The 17,734-nt window shown below is 35.6% G+C and overlaps 2 protein-coding genes across 6 annotated transcripts in view; both read right to left on the minus strand.

Moving 5' to 3' along the window:
• LOC141393803 (beta-1,4-glucuronyltransferase 1) overlaps nt 1-17,734 on the minus strand; it is a 216,279-nt gene that overhangs the window by 8,895 nt on the left and 189,650 nt on the right. The gene's annotated exons all lie outside the window — the stretch shown is intronic.
• LOC141393805 (DNA polymerase delta subunit 3-like) lies at nt 1,834-3,512 on the minus strand. The gene is made up of 2 exons (XM_073967307.1): nt 3,071-3,512; nt 1,834-3,015 (listed from the first exon to the last, which is right to left on the minus strand). Exons 1-2 carry the CDS (start codon nt 3,377-3,379, stop codon nt 2,035-2,037), a joined length of 1,290 nt encoding a protein of 429 aa, XP_073823408.1. The 5' UTR covers nt 3,380-3,512; the 3' UTR covers nt 1,834-2,034.

Raw genomic sequence — 17,734 nt, forward strand, 5'->3', positions numbered from 1 at the left:
ATTGGCAATTTCTAATGAAGCCTTCAAGGAAATCTAAAGTGGATCTTTAGACAATTGTCTCAAGAAGCTTTCAATGAATTAAAATGTGCATTTTTATGCCCTCAGCCTTTAAACTAAGTGAAATAATAATGGTTTTGAAATCCAAGTATGTTTGGAACAAACCCGTTTCAAACAATTCGAGTCTTTCCGTCTAACATTGCTGGAACAACTCTCGAACGGTTAACCGATTTGGAAGTCTTCTGTTCAATAGAAGACCTAATCAGGGATTCCTCTGATCAAAAGAAAATCTCATTGAGGGTCTTGAGAATACTTAGAAAGAATTAATTTATTACAAATTTCTTAATGAAACCTAGGAAATCCAAATGTGATCTTAAGACCATTTTTAATGAGTATAAATAAACTTAAATTGGTAAAAATTGTGCCTCATCAAAATAATGGTTTGGGCCAAATGCGTTCCAGACAATTTCGAATCTATTTATGTTGCTCTGTCCATCATTCATGGTTGATTAGTGCGTATGATAACATTCGAACGATCTACCGATTTGGTTCAAACTTTTCACTTCGTAATATTATGTCCAAACTCAGAAGATCATGTTTGAAGATGATCAATATCGGGAATCTCCAAAAAGAATACCTCATCGAGGGTCTACTGTCCAATAGAAGGCCTCATTACGGGTCTTCTGCTGTATAGAAGACCTCATCAAGGATCTGCTGTTCATATGACGACCTCATTGAGGGTCTTCTATTCAATTGAAGACATAATGGAGAGTCTTCTGTTCACTTTAGGACCTCACTGAAGGCCATTCCTTTCAATTCAAGGCCTCACTGAGGGTCGCCTGTTCAATTGAAGATCTTATAAAGGATACCTTTAAGACCTCATTGAGGTTCTTCTGTTCAATCGAAGACCTCATTGAGGGTTTTCTGTTCAACAGGAGATATTTTTGGGGTCCTTCTGATCCATAGAATACCTCCTTCAGGGTCTACTGTTCAATTGAAGACGTCAGCGAGGAGGATAAAATACCTCGTTAAGGGTTTTCTACCCAATAGAAGTCTTCGTTATGGATCTTATGTTCACTATAAGACATCATTGAGGGACTTCTGTTCAATAGAAGACCTCATTGAGGGTCTTCTGTTCAAGTGAAAACCTAATAGAGGTTTTTCTGCCCAATAGGACCCCTCACAGAGGTTCTTCTACCTAATAGAAGACCTCATAGAGGTTCTTCTATCCAATAGAAGACCTCGTTGAGGAACTGTTGGTTGGATTTTAAGAATGTTTGAATGAAATAAGTTTCAGACAATTTAGTGTCAATTAAAGGCAGCCGATCAACCGATTTTATCCACCTCGTAATATTTTGTCCAAACTTAAATCGAAGACAACACAAAATTCGGGTATATGTCTAACAAATAATAAAAATGTTCACTTAAGTGCGCTTTTAAGCACTGTTTGAGGATCATTTAAAAGGAAGTGCTTGTGATTCTGATTACTAGGATACATTTTTTTTGTGGGCAACTCCTTCCTTTGTGACATAATAACCCAAAAGCTTTAAAATTGCCGTAGAATCTTCCAACGTAACTATCGAAAATAGTTACAAACATTGGTCGATACTTTAGCCTATAGTAATTTTTCTCAAACCTTGATCAATTTCGAAAATGGACTATGTCGGATCCTTGTTTTCCCTTAAAATTTTCGCTTAAATACGCCCTAAGGACTGTTCAAGGATTGTTTTAGAAATATCGTCAAATGTTGATTTTTATTACACTTATAAATTTTCGTGGGTAAGTCCTCCATATTAATCAAATCCATTAAATCCATTAAAATCAAATTGATATAGCTTTTGGCATGCGGTACTATTATAGTTTTTATTATTAATCTCTTATGTTCTAAAGTTTTATACAATTCAAACGGAATATGTGGGAAAATGTGTGCCAACTAAAACCAGTTTAGATTCAAATCTTGTGGGAGAAAATCGAAAAAAGGTGTGCCTTCATGCATTTTACATATCTACTAAGTAAACAATTTCCAACTACTCCAACCTATTTCTTGCCAAAGAAACTCATTATATTGGATTGTTTCCCCTTGGTAGCAGCAGCCGGCTTAGCTGATTTCGGTGAAGTTTTCTTCGTTTCCGTTGGTGATTGTTTCTTGGCCGGTGAAGCTTTAACTGTAGGTGATTTCTTTTTAGTAGCAGCAGCAGCTTGAGACTTTTTTGGTTTCTTTGTTATAACAAAACCATCTTCATCTAAATATGTTTCTGACTTGGAAACATTTGCTTCATCTTCCTCTTGAGCTGCTGATTCATCGAGTTTTTCTTGTTTAACAGCTGGCTCCTCTTCATCGTCGGAATCAATAATACGTCGACGTTTGGAGGTGCTTGGTTTAGCCTCTTCTTCATCGCCATCCATTTCAACATCCGAGGAAATAATGTCCCGTTTAAGAGCTTCCAATTTTTCCTCCTCATCTGAAGATTCAGCTTTATCTTCTTCCTCATCGTCATCATCAAAGAGTTGTATAGATGTATTGGCTGTTTGTTTTTTAATGGCTTCAGTTGCGGTTGCAGGTTTGGGTTTCTCGGTTTGTTTTTTGAAGAAATCTTGCATTTTCTTGGGGGTAGGTGGTTTAACAACTGCTGGTTTTGTGTCCTTAGATTCTTCTGTTTTCTTGGTGGATGCTGAGAAGAAGTTATTAATACCTCCTTTTTTGTTGGCGGCGGCTTTTGCAACGGGAGATTTTTTAGTTTCAGGTGATGTTTTGATGGGCGTTTTCTGTGTGCTGGGCTTTTTGGTGTCTGTGGAAGATGTTTTGCTGCTAGTAGAATCATTGGCCGGTTTTTTCACTTCTTGTTTGATTTCTTTCTTTTCCACAGGTTTTGCTGTGGACGGTGTCACCTTATTATCCGAGCCGCCACCAGTGCCATTTGCAGTAGCTTTGGTACCAGCCCTTTGCTTTATCTTAACTCCCTCATCTATGCTCATTGGTTTGAAAATTGCAGCAGGAGGTTCTGCTCCACCAGCCACCTAAGGGAAACGTATTAAGTATACAATTATAAAGTACTCCACTTAACCAACTTACCTCCACTGCATATAAGGACGACTGGGCATTTTTCAATTTCTTTAACCATTCCTTTAGTTTTGCCTCTTCCACAACCTTATAGACTTCTTTCATTTGTTTATCTTCCTTTTGTTGTTCCCCATGTATCACATAGTATTTTTCATATTTCAGTTTTTGTTTCTTTTCCTGTTCTTGCACAAAGTCGCCAACTATTTTATCCACTTCTTTGTGGGCCAATTTATAATCATCCAATAGTTGAGTTATTAAAACTTTGCGGTCGAAACTTATCAAGCAATTTTTCAAATCTTCTTTTAGTTTTGTAGAACCCATTGTTTTTTGTGTAATAAAACAGGAAATAGTTTTTTGTTTGCAATAAATTTCACAATGCAATGGAATGTTTGCAAAAATAATCAAAAAGCGGCAAACAGAAGCAGGCGTGAGAGAGTAAACTGAGAGAGTGCAGAGAACAGCTGTCATGGAGGAAAACTAGGTTTGTTATCAACACTGTGACTGTGAGTGTTTTATTTTCTTTACTATGTGTTGGCAACACTTTGTGAAAGACGTTGTTACGGCATTGCCATCACACAATTGAGGGCAAAGTTTTTTTTGGCGCGAATTGGCAAAAGTAAGGCAACTGATTTGATAAAAGGGAAATAACGTAACATTTTAATACAATAAATAAAATTTAAAGGAGTTTTGGTCTGTGCATGTCAATAATATATGGGAAAGCGGCATATTTAAAAAATGAAGGGAATTTATTGATTTAGTGACTTTTGATGGGAAATACAGAGATGCAACTGCACTTGCCAATTAAATGTGATGACCTAATTTTAGAAGCAAGCTGAATGGGTACCAACAGGTTCCTATCTCTCTTATTTTGGACTAAAACAATATACATATCTGAAACGTAGACTGTCGTGGTGAAGGGATTAAATACAAGAGATTTCGGACCATGAAACCAACATAGCTTTACCTTTTTCAACGTTGAAATCGTATTCTCCCGATCACTGCTGTCTTTTGGAGGTATGTTCTTTACAAAACGTACATTTAAGTTCAGAAAATCTCAATATTTATATTTTTTATTTTAGGTGGCGGTGTGGAACTGGCATAGTTTTAATTTTCTCTCTCATTGAATTCGTATCCACCCGCTCACTCTGATATTACTCTCGTCCCTTGAAGGTACATATGTTCTTCGCTACGTTTGAAGGTATTAAAATTTAATCTTTTTCATTTTAGGTGGCGGGCGAAGAAAAAAATCAAAAAATGCTTTGTATGCACAGCAATCATCGCATCATTGTGTTGTGGGAAAAGCCCTATAAAGCTTAGGGCAATAATGTTTGTTTAATTGTAGCCACTTCAGTAACACCATAATTTTATGCAAACATTTATTTACGATTGGCAGACGGAATACCTCCAGCCGCAATTGCTTGCTGCTGGTTGTATTATGACTAGAGTTTTTATTCAATGCTTAGCCATATTTGGTTTATCATTGAATTGATGGCTGCTGCAGATAGTGTATGTGCCTTTTTAAGTATTTTAATTGTTGGATAATTTTTTGCTGTTTCGTCAAAACAAAATTACCAACAAAAATAGCCAAAAGTATAATGATTTTATTATCATTGAATTGCGTGCAAAAACTATTTCAAGAATAGCTTAAATTTGCCTGAGGTCTGAGTGAGTTGACTGATAGATGGTTAACGATAGCAAATAGCAGAAGTTTTTTAAAGCGAAAGACTCAAATGACATCAATGGAATACAAATCACCTCTGTGAACACGTTTATTTGTTTTCTTTTTTGTTCTTGTTGGTTTTTTGTTTCTTTTCATAACACCCATACCTACCCCCTCCCCACAATTGAAAACATAAATCCAAATGCAGCTTAAAAATATATTTTTGTGGTGTATGGAATTTTGCCTTTAGGCCATCAACAAACAATAACAAGACCAACATAAAAATTGCCGTTAAAAAAATATTACATGTTGCTGAAATTAACCTTAATTTTTTTGGAGTGGTCTATGGGAGCCTTTTGTGCCCAAAAAAATAAACAAAAACAAACAAAGCAAAATGAGAACACAATGAGATTTTTTAAACGCGCCAAGAAAACAATTAAACAGCAATTCATCCGAAAGGTAAGGTATAATTGAGGAGGGATTTATTTGAATTGTTATTTTTATTGTGATTCTTTTAGCTGTTGTTGGGTATTTGATTGCTTTTGTTAAGAATCGCCACACAGCGTCCCAATTTTTAAGCCACAAAAAATATCAAGAGGATATGAATGTGTATTTAAAACAACAAATAAGGAGGTCCTAATGACATCAGAAAATCGGGGAAAATGAGAACAAAACGGTGAATTTTACAAAGATTTTTAGGAAGGTCCAAAAACCGCAATAAGCTATGTTTTTAAAGATTTATAAGAGGACCAAAAAACCACAACAAGCGTAATTTTTTTAAAGATTTTTAAGAGGACCCAATAACCACAAAGAAACACCTAGATTTTTATGAGAATCCAATAACCATAAAAAGCGTAGATTATTTTTAAGATTTTTAAGAGTATCCAATAACCACAAAGAAACACCTAGTTTTTTATGAAGATCCAATAACCATAAAAAGCGTAGATTATTTTTAAGATTTTTAAGAGGACCCAATAACCACAAAGAAACACCTAGATTTTTATGAGGATCCAATAACCATAAAAAGCGTAGACTATTTTTAAGATTTTTAAGAGGATATAATAACCATAAAAAGCGTAGATTATTTTTAAGATTTTTAAGAGGATCCAAAACCCCACAAAAAGCGTGGATTTTTTAAAGATTTTTAAGAGGATCCAATAACCACCAAAAGCGTGGTTGTTTTTTAAAGATTTTAAAGGCAAATTTTCTGGATGCAATGTAATATTAAATGATTTTAATATGAAAATGCCAGAGATGACTATGCAAATAAGGTGATCCATGACGATTATCAAAGTTTTTTTCTGATAACGATTCTGATTCATCTTGGCCCAAAATTACTGCAATTGTCATCGAAAAATGGGTTGTCCAGTGGTTTTGGGTTAAATGACCTTCTCCCATCTTTTTTTCGAATTTGTGACTTTACTTTAATTCCCTTGTATCACCATAAAATATTGGTTAGCAATACATATTCATATGTAAGTATGCATGTGTGTATAACGAAATGACAATTTGAAAACCACAATGATTCGTTTAATAACCCAAAAGTGCATTAAACCACCAACCAAAAAGGCACACACGGATACACAAATACAAACTATATTACAAATCATGAATCACCATGAACAGCAAATTTCCTATGTTGCATGAACTGAAACATACGCACACACACAGGTTTTGTGGACTTCTAAATTATTAATAAACAATTTTTGGGGAGAAGATGAGGAGGTCAAAAACGGAAACATTTATGTGAGTATGAATATCAATATTTATTAAGAATTTTTATTACATCTTCAAATTTCTTCACAGCCACCTGCCACTTTTCAACACCATGAGAAGGTTTGTGCGTGAGACTGCACCATGGGTCTGGAATCTACTACTTTTGGACAATTCTATTAACGCTGAAAGCTGATGTTTTTTAAGAAAAAGAGGTTTTTGTTATTGGCAAATGCTTTCTGGAGAACTACTTAAAAATTATGAAAGAAATTGGTTACTACTTCCTAAAATTCCACGCAGTCAACTTTTATATTTACGTTCGAAAAAGAGACCTCTCTGGAGAAGAACATTAAACTAATGGACAAATTACACCAATAAAGATTTTGTAAATGATTCTGCAGTTACTTGTGTAAGTTTTTCAATGTAATTCAAAGCATATAATATACTACTTTTGATTAATTTTAATCGCATCTCTTGCAGATGAAAACGCATTTCAAAAAAATACTTTTTTATAACAACTTTATGGCTTGCTGTAAATCTTGTCGATGTCCATTAGTTTTAAGAATACATCAACCACATATAATTTGGAACTATTTACACTCTAATGCATTGATGTGCATTAATGGCGTTGCATTTATTTAGATTTTGTTTTATGGCTGTCATTCCAACTATGTGTACAATGATGACCTTTCCTACCTGTCAACGTGACACCGTGCGAGTAAAGAATAGAGCTCTTTGTGAGATAAGCTAATGAATAGACACCCTTTGTGAGATAAGTAGCGTATTATAAATAGAGGAACATAAATCAAAATGACACCGAAAGAGGACGTCCGTCCCAAACCACTCTGATAATGTTTGTTGATGCTGAAGACAAATGTAACCACCCACATTGTATTGTACTTGTCCTGCACACGTTATGCCGGCATAGGACAAGCAACTCCTCATGTGAATGCTACTCTTCGCGGCTAATCCGAGCTGTATCCACATAAGATTGAAAATTTTCGTCGAAAACAAAATTCGTTTCGAGAATAGAGAAGGTCTGACTTCAAATTTTTGCAATTAAAAGTGCAAAAAGTTAGAACTTTTGAAGTAGTCAGCGTCGCTGTAAAGAAATAAAGCTCTAATGCTAAGGTTTTGCAATAGTTATCATAAGGGTTGGCACTTCATTTTAATTTTGGGCCACAGCAAAATGTTCAATATGTCCCTTCAGATTTGTTTTTTTCAACTCATTACAAAGAATAGCTGAATACGCAACATTCCATCTGACCACTGATTTTGAATCACAGCTAATGAATAGACACTCTTTGTGAGATAAGTAGCGTATTATAAATAGAGGAACATAAATCAAAATGACACCGAAAGAGGACGTTTGTCCAAACCCCTCTGATAATGCTTTTAGATGCTGAAGGCAAATTTAACCACCCACATTGTATTGTACTTGTCCTGCACACATTATACCGGCATAGGACAAGCAACTCCTCATGTGAATGCTACTCTTCCCGGCTTCTCCGAGCTGTATCCACACAAGATTGAAAGATTTCGTCGAAAACAAAATTCGTTTCGAGAATAGAGAAGGTCTGACTTCAAATTTTTGCAATTAAAAGTGCAAAAAGTTAGAATTGTTGAATGAGTTAGCATCGCTTTAAAGAAGTAACGCTCTAATACTAAGGTTTTGCAATAGTTTTCATAATGGTTGGCACTTTATTTTAATTTAGGGCCACATCAAAATGTTCAATATGTCCCTTCAGATTTTTTTTTCAACTCATTACAAAGAATAGCTAATTACGCAACATTCCATCTGACCACTGATTTTGAATCACACAATCCTTTACAAGACATAGTCATATTTTCACTCATCACTTCATTTTCATTTTTCATTTCATTTCATTGGCCTATACTTCGTCATCATCATCTTAACAAGCTGACCACTCAATTTCGTAATTCCAATTCATAATTTAGCAACAGTTTCTGATAAAATTATTATAGATATTATCGTTATTTTATAATCCAAATATCAAAAGTATCGGACATTTTGCAAGCTCTAGCGTCTTTACCTACATAAAGCTCTTTTGTTATATTGCCGTCATTTATCATTCGCAGCTATTTTTCACTTTTATATTGCACTTTTTATTTTACTTATTGGCTTTGCCTGGATTTAATGCATGATTTATGTGGTCCCGGCACGCGTTTTGTGATAACGCCAGCTATGCCAGCATGTCTCTTTGAGTATAACGAGAATGTATGCAAGCTTCTTGTGGTTATTTTGTCCTATTAAAAATCTTTAAAAAATCCACGCTTATTGTGGTTATTTTGTCCTATTAAAAATCTTTAAAAAATCCACGCTTATTGTGGTTATTTTGTCCTATTAAAAATCTTTAAAAAATCCACGCTTATTGTGGTTATTTTGTCCTATTAAAAATCTTTAAAAAATCCACGCTTATTGTGGTTATTTTGTCCTATTAAAAATCTTTAAAAAATCCACGCTTATTGTGGTTATTTTGTCCTCTTAAAAATCTTTAAAAAATCCACGCTTATTGTGGTCATTTTGTCCTCTTAAAAATCTTTAAAAAATCCACGCTTATTGTGGTTATTTTGTTATATTAAAAATCTTTAAAAAATCCATGCTTATTGTGGTTACTTACTTACTTACTTAGTTGGCCCATTACAGAACATTTGTTCCATAGACCGAACTAAGAAAAGATCTCCATTCCTCTCTGCTTTTCGCTTGACTTTTTGGAATACCGCGCCTTTCCATTTCTTCATCCACTTGTGTGCTCCATCGAAGCTTAGGCCTGCCGATTCTGCGTGCACCGCCATGTGGCATGTATTCATACGCCTTTTTAGCGGGTTCATCATCGCTCATTCTCATGATATGGCCTAGCCAACGCAATCGTTGCATCTCGATACGTTTAACTATATGCATGTCTTTGTATAGCTTATATAGCTCGTGGTTCATACGACGTCGATATTCACCGTCAACGCAAATCGGCCCGTAGATCTTTCGAAGAATTTTCCTCTCAAACACACCAAGCACTGCCTTATCTGCTTGCGCAAGTACCCATGCTTCGGAGCCATACATTAGCACGGGTAGTATCAGCGTTTTGTATAGTGTTATTTTTGTTTGACGAGATGTGGCTTTGTTTTTAAATTGCTTAGTTAATCCATAGTAGCATCTGTTGGCCAATACAATTCTTCTTCTTATTTCACAACTGATGTTGTTTGTTGTGTTTATGGCAGTGCCGAGGTAGACGAAGTCTTTAACTACCTCAAAATTATAGGTACCAAATTCTACGGTTGGTCCGAGCTCTATGGACGCTTTGCGCGTCGACACCATCAATTTGGTCTTTTCGCCGTTTACCGCCAGACCCACTTTCGCAGATTCTGCTTCGACCTTCCTAAAGGTATCAGTTACTTCCTTTACTGATCGTCCCATGATGTCTATGTCATCAGCATAGGCAAGTAACATGTGGCTATTGGTGTAAATTGTGCCATTTCTTTTGACATTTGCATCTCGTATTACCTTTTCCAGCAAAATGTTGAATAGGTCACACGAAAGGCTGTCTCCTTGTCTGAAACCTCTTTTGGTACAAAATTCTTCGGAGAGGTTCTTTCCAATTTTAACTGAGGACCTAGTATCAGTTAGAGTCATCTTACAAAGCCGGATGAGCTTTGCGGGAATACCAAATTCAGACATTGCATGGAATACCTTTGATCGGAGGGGACTGTCGAATGCTGCTTTATAATCGACAAAAAGGTGAAATGTGTCGATCTGCATCTCTTGGGTCTTCTCTAGGATTTGCCGCAGGGTAAATATCTGGTCAATGGTGGACTTGCCAGGTCTAAAGCCACATTGGTATGGTCCAATTATCTCGTTGACCATAGGCTTTATTCGTTCGCACAGTATCCCTGACACTATCTTATAGGCAATAGGGAGTAGACTTATGCCCCTATAGTTGGAGCATACAGTCTTATCTCCTTTCTTGTGGACGGGACATAGGATGCTCAGGTTCCAATCGTCGGGTACGCGTTCTTCCTTCCAGATGGTGCTAACTAGCTGATGCATACACCTTATCAGCGCGTCGCCTCCGGTTTTAAACAGCTCGGCTGGTAAGCCATCGGCTCCTGCTGCTTTATTATTCTTCAGCCGGTTGATTGCTGTTTTTACCTCATCTTGGCCGGGTGGTATACATTCTATACCATCTTCTGGGATTGGATCTGCGGTATCATCGTCTTCGCCACTATTGGATACCAGCAGATTGGAGAAATGTTCCTTCCATATCCTGAGCACGCTATCTGTATCTGTTACCAGATTACCTTGCTGGTCTCTACAGGAGGATGTGCCTGTACCAAAGCCATCTGTTTGATGTTTCACTCTTTGGTAGAATTTTCGGACTTCATTCTGGCTCCTGTACATCTCGATTTTTTCACACTCCCGCTTTTCCATTTCTCTCTTTTTCTTGCGGAAAAGACGTTTCTCTTCTCTCCTTTTCTCCCGATATCTCTCTCGTGCGCTACGCGTTGCTACTGATTGTAAAGTAGCTCTATATGCCGCATTTTTATCTTCGGTAGCAGCACGACACTCCTGGTCATACCATGAATTCCTTTGTGGAGGTCTCTGGAATCCAAGTATGGATTTTGCGGCTGTTTGCATGGAGTGGGCAATATTTTGCCATTGTGTTGTTATGTTATCGGGACAAGGAGTGCTCGCGTTAAGCAATTGGGCTAGTTGAGTGGAATATGCTGTGGCTATCTGTTGTGTTTGCAGCCTATCGATGTCCAACTTCCGCGTTGTGTCTGTTCGTGCTTTATTTGCAACGTTTAGACGGGTACGTACCCTTGCTGCAACAAGATAGTGGTCCGAATCAATGTTTGCGCCTCGGAACGATCGTACATCCAACACGCTGGATGAATGTCTTCCATCTATCACAACATGATCAATTTGATTACTTGTTCTTTGGTCTGGGGACAGCCAGGTGCCCTTATGAATATCGAGATGCTTAAATCTGGTACTGCTAACTACCATGTTTTTTGCAGCTGCAAAGTCTATCAGCCTCATACCATTGTCAGATGTTTCACTGTGGAGACTGAATTTCCCGACTGTTGGGCCAAAGATATTCTCCTTTCCAATTTTGGCATTACAATCGCCTAGAATGATTTTAATGTCATGGGCAGGGCAACGGTCATATGTTTCTTCTAAGCGCTCGTAAAATATATCTTTGGTCTGTTCGTCCTTTTCTTCAGTGGGAGCATGAGAGCAAATAAAGCTGATGTTGAAGAATTTAGCTTTTGTGGTTATTTTGTTATATTAAAAATCTTTAAAAAATCCACGCTTATTGTGGTTATTTTGTTATATTAAAAATCTTTAAAAAATCCAAGCTTATTGTGGTTATTTTGTCCTCTTTAAAAATCGTTAAAAAATCTAAGCTTCGGGTTGTTACTTTAAAAAATCCAGGACCTCCATAGATGCGCTTCCAGGTATAATATTGCTCTTAAAGGATTACATTAAACGTCTAGGAGCCCTCTTAAATACTTTGCAATTTTCCAAGCCTGTCCCATTGTGCCTTCTCACCAACTGAGGCCAAGGAGCATTCTTTATTTATTTACCCCACATAAATGTTTATAAATTGAAACATTTGATCCCCCTTACCTTGTGCATGTGTGACGGTATGTTGGCATTTACTACTTTTATTTTGGGAAAACCGCAAAGAATAAATTTAAGGTTTGCCAGAGAACAACAACCGCATAGGTGTGGTAAAAGGATCCAAACAAACCAACAATAACAACAAATACAATAAATATTTTTAATGGTCCTTTTTAGATGGATATTCAGAGACGTGAACAAAAGGCATGATTTCAAAGGGGAGACCGTAAGGAGGGTTTTTTTTAGAGTACTAGGAGATCAAAGAGAACTAATATCCTGCTTCTGCAAAAAATTGGAGGCGATCGCTTTCATGTGAGTTACTAAAAAAACCTCAAATTCTCTAAAAAAAATAATATTTTGCTAAACATAATTTAAATGCTTTCTCAATTTTAAAATTTTAATGGTGAATTTTTTTAAAGTTTTTTCAGAATATTTCTCACCAATATGTTGAGCCAAATTGGCGTTAAGTTTCATTTTCCCGGATCAAACATCACTTCACAACGCCCATGAACCTGTGTTTCGTTTATTCATCGTTATTTAAGGCCCAACAATTTATTCGTATATTTAAATATTTAATGAGGAATAACATTTCAAAACAAATTACACGGAACATAAACAATCCCAAATATCATCATTCGTCAGTTGCTTACGGGCGGATGATGGTGCCCAGGGGAAAAAGAAACATCACCACCATCATCATCACCATGTGTGGAGGAATATTTGATGTGTTTTTTGTTTGTCGAGGACTATAAAAAATCCAATTTATCCTACAAACAAAAGTTCAAAAAGAAATTCACAAAAGGAAAATATTAAAACAATATATAATATTTCTTCCAAGTGACTACTGATCTTCCCTCCCTCCATTTCCAAATGTTCAGTTTCCAAGAAATGTGTTTTTTGACATTGAAAAAAAAAACACACCTATTATTATATTACAAATGAGTATTTATGATACATATTTTGTGGCTGTAGCCAAGCACCCAAAAACCCTCTGACAACAAGTGAACGTGTGATACATGGATGGCTACAAATAATCATGCCGTCGTCGTCGTCATCGTTTGTTGCTGTTTTATTTCTTTGTTTCCTTTCTTGAAACGGAATTCGGAAGTTCTTGCTAAATGAATACCGTAGGGAAAAAAGAAAATCAAAAAAGGAAACATCTCGAGAAAGACAATATGTTTTAAGGTGCAAATGAGAATACAAGGAGACGACATTTACTGGAATATATTTCAGTTTAAGGATATTTTGAAATATCAAATTATATACTTGGAAGGGAGGTTGATGGGGTTGGTTTATTTGGGATATTTCGAATATTGAAAATTTTTAGTCTTGTGCCAGACTATGAAAATTTTCATGAAAATGTTTTGAGCTTATGCGTAAGAAGGGAGAAAGGGAGCTCCTTACCCCCCGCTCTCTCCTAAAAGCTGATATGTTTTCATGTGTTATTTTAAGTGCCTGGCACAAGAGTTACTTATTTGGGCTTTTAAAAATGATTCTAACATACAGGCTTATTGTAGCTTCAGGGTGCCCTTAAAAATGTTTTAATAACAAACTCTAATTGTGGCTTTTGGGTGGTCTTAAAAATCTTTAAAAATCCACTCTTATTGTAGTGAACAGTCATCCCAAAAAATCTTTAAAAAATCCACGCTTCTTGTGGTTGATATGATGTTGCCAAAAATCTTTCAAAAATCCACATTTATTGTGTTTATTTTTAATTTATTATTCTTCAAACTTCAATTAAATTAAATATTCTGAAATATAATTTATTTAAATAAAAAATCCATTTCTAACACCAACCAACTTTCATTCAATTTAATATTGCGTGCAATTTGCCATTTACTTTTCCCTGGTGGTGCTCTAATTCATTTCATTGTTTCTTTCTTTTGTTTTTCTTTTCAGTGACGTATTGTTGTCCGATTTCGTTGTTGCTTTCTATGCCAAATTGCGTGATTTCAAAACACATTTAGCGTAAAATGTTTGAAACAGAGAAATAAAATTGAAAGTTGTTATTTTTTTGCATGAGGTTTTGGCCTGGACATGATTGGTAAGTTCACATGAAATTTCATTGAAGGTTATAATATATTAATGATCTATTTTTTTTTAGCAAAAAAATGTCCATATCATGCCGCTCTTTGGGGTGCCGAATATGAATTGGAACCACCACAAGGAACAAGAAAAGGTTTTTCTGCAGGCAATTAATCGGAAGCCATAGGCCTTACTGGGCAAAATAACAATATTCAGAATGATAAACTGACTCCACAATAACAAATAAGGCTGTTGACTACTAGAGGTACTTGCTCCGGCTTCCGATCTTAACGTCAACTTATAAAAATGATTCACAAATCCACGATTATTGTGGCTATTGGGTCCTCCCAAAAACGTTTTTAAACTGTTTAAAAAATCCACGTTTATTGTGGTTGAAGGGTCCTCCTAAAACTGTTTAAAAAATCCACGTTTATTGTGGTTGAAGGGTCCTCCTAAAATTCTTTAAAAAATCTACGCTTATTGTGGCTTTTGGGTCCTCCTAAAAATCTTTAAAAAATCCTCGCCTTATTGTGGCTTTTGGGTCCTCCTAAAAATCTTTAAAAAATCCTCGCCTTATTGTGGCTTTTGGGTCCTTATAAAAATCTTTAAAAATTCCACACCTTCTTGTGGCTTTTGGGTCCTCCTAAAAATCTTTAAAAAATCCACGCTTATTGTGCTTGAAGGTTCCTCCTAAAAATCTTTAAAAAATCCACGCTTATTGTGCTTGAAGGTTCCTCCTAAAAATCTTTAAAAAATCCACGCTTATTGTGCTTGAAGGTTCCTCCTAAAAATCTTTAAAAAATCCACGCTTATTGTGCTTGAAGGTTCCTCCTAAAAATCTTTAAAAAATCCACGCTTATTGTGCTTGAAGGTTCCTCCTAAAAATCTTTAAAAAATCCACGCTTATTGTGCTTGAAGGTTCCTCCTAAAAATCTTTAAAAAATCCACGCTTATTGTGCTTGAAGGTTCCTCCTAAAAATCTTTAAAAAATCCACGCTTATTGTGCTTGAAGGTTCCTCCTAAAAATCTTTAAAAAATCCACGCTTATTGTGCTTGAAGGTTCCTCCTAAAAATCTTTAAAAAATCCACGCTTATTGTGCTTGAAGGTTCCTCCTAAAAATCTTTAAAAAATCCACGCTTATTGTGCTTGAAGGTTCCTCCTAAAAATCTTTAAAAAATCCACGCTTATTGTGCTTGAAGGTTCCTCCTAAAAATCTTTAAAAAATCCACGCTTATTGTGCTTGAAGGTTCCTCCTAAAAATCTTTAAAAAATCCACGCTTATTGTGCTTGAAGGTTCCTCCTAAAAATCTTTAAAAAATCCACGCTTATTGTGCTTGAAGGTTCCTCCTAAAAATCTTTAAAAAATCCACGCTTATTGTGCTTGAAGGTTCCTCCTAAAAATCTTTAAAAAATCCACGCTTATTGTGCTTGAAGGTTCCTCCTAAAAATCTTTAAAAAATCCACGCTTATTGTGCTTGAAGGTTCCTCCTAAAAATCTTTAAAAAATCCACGCTTATTGTGCTTGAAGGTTCCTCCTAAAAATCTTTAAAAAATCCACGCTTATTGTGCTTGAAGGTTCCTCCTAAAAATCTTTAAAAAATCCACGCTTATTGTGCTTGAAGGTTCATCCTAAAAATCTTTAAAAAATCCACGCTTATTGTGCTTGAAGGTTCATCCTAAAAATCTTTAAAAAATCCACGCTTATTGTGCTTGAAGGTTCCTCCTAAAAATCTTTAAAAAATCCACGCTTATTGTGCTTGAAGGTTCCTCCTAAAAATCTTTAAAAAATCCACGCTTATTGTGCTTGAAGGTTCCTCCTAAAAATCTTTAAAAAATCCACGCTTATTGTGCTTGAAGGTTCCTCCTAAAAATCTTTAAAAAATCCACGCTTATTGTGCTTGAAGGTTCCTCCTAAAAATCTTTAAAAAATCCACGCTTATTGTGCTTGAAGGTTCCTCCTAAAAATCTTTAAAAAATCCACGCTTATTGTGCTTGAAGGTTCCTCCTAAAAATCTTTAAAAAATCCACGCTTATTGTGCTTGAAGGTTCCTCCTAAAAATCTTTAAAAAATCCACGCTTATTGTGCTTGAAGGTTCCTCCTAAAAATCTTTAAAAAATCCACGCTTATTGTGCTTGAAGGTTCCTCCTAAAAATCTTTAAAAAATCCACGCTTATTGTGCTTGAAGGTTCCTCCTAAAAATCTTTAAAAAATCCACGCTTATTGTGCTTGAAGGTTCCTCCTAAAAATCTTTAAAAAATCCACGCTTATTGTGCTTGAAGGTTCCTCCTAAAAATCTTTAAAAAATCCACGCTTATTGTGCTTGAAGGTTCCTCCTAAAAATCTTTAAAAAATCCACGCTTATTGTGCTTGAAGGTTCCTCCTAAAAATCTTTAAAAAATCCACGCTTATTGTGCTTGAAGGTTCCTCCTAAAAATCTTTAAAAAATCCACGCTTATTGTGCTTGAAGGTTCCTCCTAAAAATCTTTAAAAAATCCACGCTTATTGTGCTTGAAGGTTCCTCCTAAAAATCTTTAAAAAATCCACGCTTATTGTGCTTGAAGGTTCCTCCTAAAAATCTTTAAAAAATCCACGCTTATTGTGCTTGAAGGTTCCTCCTAAAAATCTTTAAAAAATCCACGCTTATTGTGCTTGAAGGTTCCTCCTAAAAATCTTTAAAAAATCCACGCTTATTGTGCTTGAAGGTTCCTCCTAAAAATCTTTAAAAAATCCACGCTTATTGTGCTTGAAGGTTCCTCCTAAAAATCTTTAAAAAATCCACGCTTATTGTGCTTGAAGGTTCCTCCTAAAAATCTTTAAAAAATCCACGCTTATTGTGCTTGAAGGTTCCTCCTAAAAATCTTTAAAAAATCCACGCTTATTGTGCTTGAAGGTTCCTCCTAAAAATCTTTAAAAAATCCACGCTTATTGTGCTTGAAGGTTCCTCCTAAAAATCTTTAAAAAATCCACGCTTATTGTGCTTGAAGGTTCCTCCTAAAAATCTTTAAAAAATCCACGCTTATTGTGCTTGAAGGTTCCTCCTAAAAATCTTTAAAAAATCCACGCTTATTGTGCTTGAAGGTTCCTCCTAAAAATCTTTAAAAAATCCACGCTTATTGTGCTTGAAGGTTCCTCCTAAAAATCTTTAAAAAATCCACGCTTATTGTGCTTGAAGGTTCCTCCTAAAAATCTTTAAAAAATCCACGCTTATTGTGCTTGAAGGTTCCTCCTAAAAATCTTTAAAAAATCCACGCTTATTGTGCTTGAAGGTTCCTCCTAAAAATCTTTAAAAAATCCACGCTTATTGTGCTTGAAGGTTCCTCCTAAAAATCTTTAAAAAATCCACGCTTATTGTGCTTGAAGGTTCCTCCTAAAAATCTTTAAAAAATCCACGCTTATTGTGCTTGAAGGTTCCTCCTAAAAATCTTTAAAAAATCCACGCTTATTGTGCTTGAAGGTTCCTCCTAAAAATCTTTAAAAAATCCACGCTTATTGTGCTTGAAGGTTCCTCCTAAAAATCTTTAAAAAATCCACGCTTATTGTGCTTGAAGGTTCCTCCTAAAAATCTTTAAAAAATCCACGCTTATTGTGCTTGAAGGTTCCTCCTAAAAATCTTTAAAAAATCCACGCTTATTGTG

This window comes from Musca autumnalis, unplaced genomic scaffold, assembly GCF_047663935.1.
Source record: "Musca autumnalis isolate F117 unplaced genomic scaffold, ASM4766393v1 scaffold_2, whole genome shotgun sequence".
NCBI classification, from domain to species: Eukaryota; Metazoa; Arthropoda; class Insecta; order Diptera; family Muscidae; genus Musca; species Musca autumnalis.